The 9,702-nt window shown below is 66.5% G+C and overlaps 1 protein-coding gene across 17 annotated transcripts; it reads right to left on the minus strand.

Moving 5' to 3' along the window:
• Positions 1–610: 610 nt before the first annotated feature.
• On the minus strand, positions 611–9,074 carry KIF12 (kinesin family member 12). Of its 17 annotated transcripts, none has more exons than XM_072842483.1 (19): positions 8,443–9,071; positions 8,279–8,353; positions 8,108–8,186; positions 7,147–7,274; positions 6,962–7,037; positions 6,405–6,539; positions 6,104–6,239; positions 5,199–5,381; positions 4,964–5,111; positions 4,142–4,260; positions 3,937–4,058; positions 3,338–3,440; positions 3,164–3,254; positions 2,872–2,958; positions 2,446–2,587; positions 2,270–2,374; positions 1,567–1,667; positions 1,338–1,477; positions 611–1,003 (listed from the first exon to the last, which is right to left on the minus strand). In XM_072842483.1, exons 1-19 carry the CDS (start codon positions 8,466–8,468, stop codon positions 864–866), a joined length of 2,136 nt encoding a protein of 711 aa, XP_072698584.1. In that variant the 5' UTR covers positions 8,469–9,071; the 3' UTR covers positions 611–863. The 17 variants fall into 17 exon arrangements, 11 of the variants coding, with proteins under 11 accessions (XP_072698584.1, XP_072698586.1, XP_072698583.1 ...); XM_072842485.1 differs by having other exon boundaries at positions 2,446–2,536; positions 6,947–7,037; XM_072842482.1 differs by having other exon boundaries at positions 6,947–7,037.
• Positions 9,075–9,702: the final 628 nt, after the last annotated feature.

Here is a 9,702-nt window from a genome sequence, read left to right on the forward strand (position 1 = left end):
CCCCAGTGGCTTCTTCTCTAGTGAGGCCTTGCCACCAGCACCCCCAGTGTCTCATGTCCCGCCTGGACCTTCCCCAAACTGTAGACCCGTTGCTTCCTCCTGGGATTCAGATATTCTTCACCTCCTGACCCTCCTTGAACTCAAGAGACAGGGAGCCTCACCCCCCCCCCCCCCCCCCCGCTAACTGGCTGATTGCCAGAAAGTGACTCTGGGAGGAGGGTTCGAGGCCTGCCCGAGGTCACGGCAAGTCTGTGGCATCAGAACTCGGATCTCGTGGTTCCTCCGGCACCAGGGCACGTGCAGCTGGCACAGGCATGAGCTGGCACCCGTCCTCCTGCACGGACCTCCCGCACGGACATGCTCGTCATTCGATCTCCCCACATCCGCGCAGGTGCATGTAGTAGTTGCTCAGTTGAGACCTGGGCACCATATGAAGGAGATGGCAACCTGGACTATTCCTGATCAGAAGGGGCACGCACCTCTGCCGAGAGTCCTTGCCCCTCCTCAACCCCCCCCCCGAGGGCCCCCTCCTCTCTGGGATGCCCCAGGCCGAAGGAAGTGCCTGAGGTGTGGCCCCGGGACCCGGGACCCGAGACAGGACCAGCCACACTCAGAGCCGACGCCTCTGTTTATTCATCTATTTCATCACCTGTTCCTGGCTTCTCCCAAATCCAGTGTCATCTCCCACAGTCTGGGGCCCCACCCTCCCTCTGCTCCCCTCTGCTCCCACCAGCCCCTACCCGCAGCCCCCGGGCACTACCCTCTGCCCAGAGCAGCTGCACTGAGCGGACGGGGAGACCGAGCCCGGGAGCGCAGAGCCCAGCCAAGGTCACACGGTGCACTCCTGGCTTCCTGCTGTGCCCTCAGCAGGGCGGGAGGACGCGGCTGGGGCTCCGTGCAGCCTCGCTGGGGGGTGGCTGGCCCCGGCCGCGTCGCAGGGAGCTGCCAATCTGGTCTCTGAGGGCCTCCAGTCTCCGGGCCAGGTTTGGAACTGCAGCCCCACCTGGGGAGCACAGCGACAGAGACTCGAGGCCGTGCTCCCTTGCGCCCCTCCCCGCCCAGACCCATCAGCGTCCCCACACTCTCTGGGGAAGCCTCAGGTGGGCCCCCGCCCCTCAACATACACCACGGGCTCCTGCACCCATCGGGACATACGGGTGGCCCCAGGAAGAGAATTCCCAAGTTTGGGAACTGGGAAGATGTCACAATCGCCTCTCAACACACATCCTACCTCAGAGATGGGAAGACTGAGGTCTGGAGAGGGTGGGTTCTGGCCCAAGATCTCTCTCTCTCACACACACACACACACACACACACACACACACACACACACACACCTCCCTCTCTCTCTTCTTCACCTCTCAGCACTGGTGGTGTGTTCGGGGTCCCCATGGGCAGGGGGGGTGCAGAGGGTACCACCTCCTCCTCCATCAGCATCTCCGCCAGGACTCGGGTCTGAGTCCAGTCGCTATGACTCCTGGGCCAGGGGGGGTTGGGTGGTGGGAGGTGAGCCTTCGAGGTCCCAAGCCTCTCCCTCCCCCCCCCAGCATCCCAGGGCTGGCCCACCTTTCTCTGGGACACTTGGCAGAGCCAGGGTTGCCTGGGGGGGCCCAGGGCGGGGGCTGGGCACACAGGGGCATGTCACCCGGGACCTTAGGGCTCATCACCTGCAGGAAAGACCAGAGCCCGCACTGGGTGACCCTGCCTCTGCGGGCCCCACCTTCCTGGCGCCCCCATGGCTCCACCATCTCCGCTGACCGAGCCTGCCTCCGCGGGGCACCAGGAATATCAGGTGACCTCAAAAGGGGCAGGGTCTGGGTCCCCTTTTCTGCAGGCATCGGGTGGCCCTCCCTTCGTACTGTCCTCCCTGGAGATGAGGAACTCCCTGAGGGCAGGAATCACACCAGGTCTATGTCTGAATCCTCGGTGCCCCAACAGGGCCTGGCACAAAGCTGGGCACTTGGGGGAGAGGGACTGAACGAGCTGATGAACACGTCAGTGGGTAACATGCGAGGGAAAGGGTGAGTGAGCCAGCGGCTCCGTGGGCTCCTGAAAGGCGGCAGGATGGCGGGGGTGGGGGGTGGGGGGGTGGGTAACCAGCCCTTCTGAACCCTGCATGGGAGCCCAAAGGTCCCCCCTCACCCCATGATGCAGCCTAGGACCCCAGAATTCTGGAGCCCCCCAGGCTGCTGACCCCCTGGATCAGTCTCCAGCTCCCCCCACTTCCCTCTCCCCGCCTCCCCCACCCCCTCGCTTCCCCCTTTCCTACCTGGGGCAGGTGGAAATCCCTACGTGGGCAGGCCCAGTGGGCCAGGGGTGCTCGGCACAGGGGACAGAGGTGGCAGCAGGGGCAGCAGCAGAGGGGTGGCAGGGCCTGCAGGAGGGCGTGTTAGACGCTTCGGGCCGTTGCTGCCGCTCACCCCTCCCAGCTGGGCAGAGACTCACGGGGCACGGGGCAGCTGGCACCATCACACAGGGACACGGTGGGGCCGGGCCAGGGCGTGGCTGGGGACCGTAGCAGGCACAGAGGAGGCGCCTGGAGGGAACAGGGCGTCTGTGCCTACAGCCCGCAGGCCAGCACCAGGGCCTACGTGCCAGGGACCGTTCTCAAGGCTTTACACACGAGCTCGGTCAGTCCAAGCTTCACAACAGCCCCACAAAGCCAGCCCCGCACGATCCCCAGTTTATAGAAGGTGAAGCCCAGGCAGGGAGAAGTGAAAGGACTCAGCCAAGGTCACACAGCAGAGCTGAAGTGAACCCAGGCGGTCTGGGTCCGGAGGTCAGACTCCCCACCGGCCAGGTCACCGGGCCACCCTCTCCCGCCTGCCCTGTGTCCCGAGGCCCGCCTCCCGCGCTGCCCGCCGCGCTCACCGCTCCAGCTCGTGGACCTGCTGGGCCAGGAGGCGCTGTTCATCCCGGGCCCGGGCCTGGCTACTCTGCAGCTGGCTCTTTTCCTTCCTGGGAGGAGCAGGCCCCAGGAAGGTGAGAGGAGGCACAGCTACCGCCGGGGGTATGGGTGAGGCCCCCTCTCTGCGGGGGAGTACGAGCCCCGGGAGCAAGGCGGGACAGAAGGGTAGCCACGGGTAGGGAGCGGGTAGCTCAGCAGGGGCAGCCCAGGGGGTTGGGATGGGGCACGGAGCCCCCCGGCTCAGGTGTGCCCTACCTGAGCCTCTCGTTCTCCAGCATGAACTCCTGTAGCATCCCATAGAGATTCCGCTGGGCCCAGGCCACCCGAGCCCCACTGAGCCTTGAGGCTGCAGGGGAGGGGTAGACGCCTGGGTCCACAGGAGCCCCAGACCCTCTCCTCGCCCCACCCCTGCCTCCAGGGAGCTCATACCCTTGGGGTCTATTTGCCCCAGTTGGGCCCGCAGGCAACGGTTCTCCTCCTGGAGCTGCAGCATCTCAATCTCCAAACGCGGGGGTTGCTTTGCCACAGGTGACTGCAGAGAAGGAAGCCCAGAGCTGCTGTTTATGGCTGCACGAGCTGTGCACTGCACAAGGGCTTCCGGGGGTGGGCGAGTAGGAGCCGCGCTTCACTGGCAGCCTGAGCATCCTGGCACAAGGCTACATCCACCTGCAGGAGGCACCCTGTCCTGATGGTATCAAAGTGCCAGTAGCCTTAGCTGCATGCTGGGAGCGCCTACTCCCAGCGGGACCCTGTTCCAAACCCTGGCCCAAATTCTGACCCCAAACGAGACACTACGTCAGACCTCAACTCAACTCAGACTTAATCGCGGTACCAACTGGAATCCTGGCTATGCCCTGAATCATGTCCCAGATCAGACCAGACCCCCAGACGTGCCCTAACGCGGCCCGAGAGCCTGACCCCACCCTACCCAATCACAGCCCCATCATCAGGGCTCTGACTCAGTCCCAGACCTCCCATGACACCACACAGGCTCCGGCTACTGCCCGAGCCCCACCTGTCTCCTCTACCTGTCCCCTCCATTCACCTTGGGGGCCTGTGGCCGAGTGGTGACCCGCTGAGCTCGGCTCGCATATCGCAGGGTGCTGAGAGTCTCGGGAAGGCACTGGGCTGAAGGGGACACGCAGGCCACCTGCGGGGGGACCGCCTGTGAGTGCTCCTCTCCGGGCCCCCGCCCTCTGGAGCCATCGCCCCCTGCCAGCCCCCCTCGGGTACCATGAGGGTGAGCCCGCGTCCCCCCAGCGAGTCTGCGAGCAGCTTGGTGAGCTTGCTGTCCCGGAAGGGGATGTGGCTCTGCCTCCGCTGTGGGTCCAGCAGCAGGGAGATGCAGTGACCTGGGTGGGGGCGCAAAGCCAGCAAGGTTACAGCTCTCATCCGAGGGCGCCCGGCCAGTACGCACGGAGCTGGGATCTCCACCCAGGCCCGTGTGACCCGAAAATCCCCCTTCCCACAAGATCTGGTTACTCGGTCAGACTGGCCTCTGCCACCAGACTGGGGCTCCTGAGGGCAGAGACGGCCTCATCCACCCCCGAGCTCCAGGGCCACCAACAGACCTGAACACCCCTGAACCGGGCTGGGGTGCAGGAAACGTCTGACAAACGGACTGAATGAAGTTCCCCGAAAATCTCCCCACACGTGCCGCAGAGGGAGGCTGGGGGCCCAGCCCCGAAGGAGCTCAGGGCCCAGTGGCCAGGGGTGGGCGTGGGAGGGTCACTGCCCTTCCCCCCTTGGGCCTCAGTCTCCCCCAGCGCCCACGGGACAGGCTGAAGGTCGGAGGGCTCGTACTCTGCACTCGAGTGTTTCTCTCTCAAATAGAAATGTACCTTTATAAACTCTCAGGCTTCACAGACTCGTGAAGTCCGAAGAGGGGAGGCACCAGCCAATAGCGGGGGAAGGACAGGGGAGGCATGTGGCTCCTGGGTCACTGCTCTTGACCCTCCCAAGCCCCCTGCATTCCGTCTCCTCTGGTTTCCCCCACAGCTGGGGGTCAGGCTCAGAGGGGACTCGAGGCGTCCGCCCGGCGGCCCCACGTCTCACCCAGGGCCAGCAGGCTGCGGTTGATGCTGTTCGCCTCGAGCATCAGCTCCCCGCGGGATCCTGTGGCCGCCACCTTCTCGCTGCCAGCCAGGTCTACAAAGCACAGCTTCCCCCCAACGGGGGGCTCCCCGGGGTCCGCTGGAGGCATCTGTGGGGCAGGGGGATCGGGGCTCGATGGGGACTCGGGAGCGGCCGTCCCCACCAAAGTCACAAAGCCGAGGATTTCCACTATTACCTCCGCGCATGCCCAAGTTGGTTTGTACATCCAGAGGCCGACCCTCGTGGGTGGCCCCGGGCCAGCTGCTTCCCCACGTGGGGACACTCACAGTTTGGCGGCTGATGTAGAGCGTGAGCAGGGCATGGCTTCGGCTGGAGGCCTGGTTCAGGGTGTGAGCTGAGCTCCGACGGCGGCTGAGACCTAGAGGGGAGAACAGCAGCAGCTGCACCCGGCAGGAAGAGCAGGTGCTCACCGATACGGATAAGGCAGCGCGGGCATCCTGGGAGAGGGGCCCGGGCAAAGGTGCGGGGCTGCCTCTAGCACGGACGCGTGAAAGGAAGATGGTGAGAACTGAGCAGAGGAACGTCAGTCAGATTCACGCCTTAGGAACACCTCTCCCGTTGTGTGGAGAGAGAGACTGAGGCAGAAAGACCAGCTCTGGGCACAACTCTGGGGCCAGGACCAGAGTCCGCTGTCCCTGATGCCTGCCACGGGGTGGCTGCTCAATAAATATCTGATGAATGCATGGGACGCAAGGACATCGTGGGCTGGCCCAAGAGGTATGACCTGTACCATCAAGAAACCGGAGAGGTCCGGGGGCCTGGAGAGGAAGAGGGATGTGGTTTGCAGCACGCGGGGGAACAGACTGGAAGGGCAGGGCCCTGGGACGGAGAGACCATGACCCTGACCACACCCTGCCGAGTGTGGTCGGAATCATCAGGGTTCCCAGAGTCTGGACAGCAGAATCTGCAAGCCTGGGGTGGGGTGGGGTGAACATCTCTGGGCTGTGTCTGAATTGTTGGCTTGCTGGCCCTTTTCTCCTGCACGGGTCACCTCAACCCACAGCTCCAGCCAGGGGCTCCGAACGGCTGAGGAATGGGTGCCCCCCACCCCAGAGCACCCCTGCAGTAGTACGCACGCACCCATTTGCAGAAGTTCCATCAGGGCCCCCAGACTCCCAAACTCCACCACCCGCAGCTGCTCCACATAGAAGCCCCGGGTCTTGTTCCAGCGGACAGGCAGGGGCCGGGCAGATCCCAGGCTCAGGAGGTCTCGAACCTGAGACAAGGGCGGTGGGTGAGGGAAGGGCCCTGAGCCCACGTTCCATCCGCCCCCAGACCTTACGGATGACAGTCCCCCAGCCTCCTCTGTCCCTTGACCCATGTTCCTGGGAGAGAAATGCCCCCTCTCCCCTGAGGGCTGTCATTCATCTCCGCCTCCCACCTGCTCATTGTAGATCTCCAAATAGGAGGCCCGGAGGGTGACAGGTGCACCCAGGTGCTGCACGCGGTCCAACAGCCAGGCGAAGGTCCTCTGCATGATGCCAGCTAGGTTGGGGGGGACGGGCACCCCCTCGCCCTGGGGGCAGAGACAGCTGAGCCAGGGGCTGGATCCTGATCATCGCAGCGCCAAGCAGCAGTCGTAACTGCCCTCGTGGAGGACTGCCCTCTGCGCCCCAACCGTGCCCCTTCCGAGGCACCGCCGAGTCCTCGGTCGGAACCGTCACTTGCGCTTAGAGGCCCGCACCGACGGCCACTAAGTAAAGCGGACAAAGGTGGCCGCGCATCGGGCAAGTGCCTTCACCTCTCCGGGTCCTCAGTTTCCTCGTCTGCAAGTAAATGGGCCCGGGCTGCACGCAGGCCCTGCCCCCCTGGAAGCCTGCGCCGCCTGCCCGCCCGCGGCTCCCCAGGGCTCCCCAGGGCTCCCCAGGGCTCCGGCCCGGTCCCCGCCCGCCCCCCGCCCGCCCCCCGCCCGCGGGGCTGCACCTGCGCTCGGCGCACCTGCGGAGGAGGCCCGGTCAGGGTGTAGGTCTTCCCGGAGCCCGTCTGGCCGAAGGTGAAGACGGTGCAGGAGAAGCTGCGGGCGGCAGGGGCGCGGCTGGGCCCGGGGCGGCGGGGTGGGGGTCAGGGGTCGCGGACCCCGGGGCGGGGGGGGGGTGCTGGGCCCGGGCGCCCGCCTCACTCACCCCCGCAGCGCCAGCTCCCCCAGGCGCCGCACCCCGCACGCCCGGAACACGTCCTCCTGCGAGCGCGCCCCGTCCAGCACCGCGCCGAAGCGGAACGCCACGTCTGGGCCGCCGCCCGGGGGGCTCACCTGGGGGAGGGGCGCAGGGGCGGGGCCTGGGACACGGTCGGGGGCGGCAGGGGCGGGGCGCGCTGGGGGCGGGGCCTGGGACACGGTCGGGGGCGGCAGGGGCGGGGCCTGGGGCGGGGCCTGGGACACGGTCGGGGGCAGGGGCGGGGCCTGGGACACGGTCGGGGGCGGCAGGGGCGGGGCCTGGGGCGGGGCCTGGGACACGGTCGGGGCGGCAGGGGCGGGGCCTGGGACACGGTCGGGGGCGGCAGGGGCGGGGCGAGCTGGGGGCGGGGCCTGGGACACGGGGCGGGGCGGGGCTCACTGGCGGGGGGCGGGGCCTGGGACACAGTCGGGAGGGGACGGCAGAGGGGGCGGGGCGCGCTGGGGGCGGGGCCTGGGACACGGGGCGGGGCGACCGGGGGCGGGGCCTGGGTCACGGGGCGGGGCGAGCTGGGGGCGGGGCCTGGAACACGGTCAGGGGCGGCAGGTGCGGGGCCTGGGATACGGTCAGGGGCGGAAGGGGGCGTGGCCTGGGGCGGGGCCTGGGACACGGTCAGGGGCGGTAGGGGCGGGGCCTGGTCCGGGGGCGGGGCCTGGGCCACAGTCGGGGCGGGGCTCACTGGCGGGGGGCGGGGCCTGGGACACAGTCGGGAGGGGACGGCAGAGGGGGCGGGGCGCGCTGGGGGCGGGGCCTAGGAGGGCGGGGCTCGCGGGGCTCACGGGGCGGGGGTGGGGGGAAGGGGTTCCTGGGACACTGTCGCCCCGGGGAAGGGGCGGAGGGGCCTGCAGGTGGGTTGGGGCGGGGGAGCGGGCTGGGGGGAGCTGGGGCTGGGGTGGGAGGGCTTCCTCACTTGCAGAGTCCGGGTCCCCGAGCAGTGCAGCGCGCTCTGCTCCCCTCGACGCAGCTCGGCGGCGCTCATGGGGCGCACCCTGGGGTCCGTGGGGGAGGCAGATGGTCCATCCCGTCGTGGCCATGGGTTCGCCCTCGCCCCCCTTCCCCGCTCCAACCTACCCATACTTACCTGAGCACCACCTGGATGGGCGTTTCTGGCCCCTCCAGCCCTTCTGGCCCCTGCTCCAGGCTCCGCGCGGGGTCCCTGCGGCAGCAACGTGAGTTACCATCCCGGAGCTCGGCGGCTCCCGGAACCCCCCGGAACCCCCCGGAACCCCCGGGATCTGTGCTTACCCGTCGGGAGAGCCACGCTTCTCCATGTCCTGCTGTGCACGCGGAGTTGGCTCCGCCCGAGCCCCGTTCCTTTCTCTCCCCCACTCTCTCCCTTTTCCACGCGCTGGGACTGGCTCTGCACACCCTACATCCCCCACCCCCTTTCCCCCTTCTCAGGCAGCCATCCATCCGGAAAGGCTCGGGCCTGCCCTGGGCCAGCTGGTTAAAGATTTACCCACCTCCAGCCCTGGTGGAGAAAGGCTCCAGCGAGGGGACCCCTAGGTAGGGGGTTCTGGAGTTTGCTCTTGCCCATTCCTATCAGGAGGGACCACCCCGCCCGGCCTCCTCCCTACACAGGTGGGGATGGGGAGGCAGGGATACGAAGGGCTCAACCAGGGCCTGGCAGCAAGCCCGGGCAGAGCGTGGACCAGGCCCTTCCTACTCTCCACCTACACCTCCTCCAGCTTTGTGATCTTCCTCCCCGGCTTCCCCTCCCTGGCAGCTCCAGCTACCTGGCACCCCAGGCCTCAGGGAGGAGGCAGAGGTGTGGGGTGGTGGTGGTGCCTAAAGGGGCGAGAGGAGCCCAGGTTTCGGCTCTCGGAAGACCTGGCTGGATTGAGTTCCTGAGCCAAGCTGACCGAAGGCCCATAAAGAACCTGGTTAAACATTGGACCACCTGCTTCTCCAATGCCAAGGCTGATCTGAGGCCAGGGCAGCTGTTTAACCCTCTCCTGGCCTGGCTGTCAGGAGCAGCAGAGCTCTCAGCGTCCGTGCTGGGGTGGGCCAGTCACCCATTCAGTCACGGTGCCCATGCTGGGCACCAGGGCAAAGGAATCCCATGGTCTTGGGCAGGGACACAAGTAAGAACAGCCCAGTGTGCAGGGATTTGGGGGGTGGTTCAGAGCCCTGTAGCAGCAGGCAGGTGAGGGCCGTAGGTAAGGGTGTTCTTGGCAGAGGGAACACGGTACAGGAAGGCTGGGTGGGGTGGGGAAATGTGTGAGACACATAGAGGTGTTTTGAGACTGGACCGAGCTCATGGAGGGTACACGAAGGAGCCTGGACTCCCTCTTAGGGAACCAGGAAGACGTCGAAGGGTTACAAATGGGGAAATGACGTTATCTGAGAGGCATTGTTATTATTATTGCCATTCTGGCTGCCTCTGTACGGTCTCTGAATATTTCCCTAAACTTCCCCTCTCCCTGACCCTCCTTAGCATGAAAGTCTTAATAATCACCCCCCCCTTCAGTGTAACATGCCTTATACCACCAGGAATGATAGCCA

Source organism: Canis lupus, chromosome 10 (genome assembly GCF_048164855.1).
Source record: "Canis lupus baileyi chromosome 10, mCanLup2.hap1, whole genome shotgun sequence".
Taxonomy (NCBI): Eukaryota; Metazoa; Chordata; class Mammalia; order Carnivora; family Canidae; genus Canis; species Canis lupus.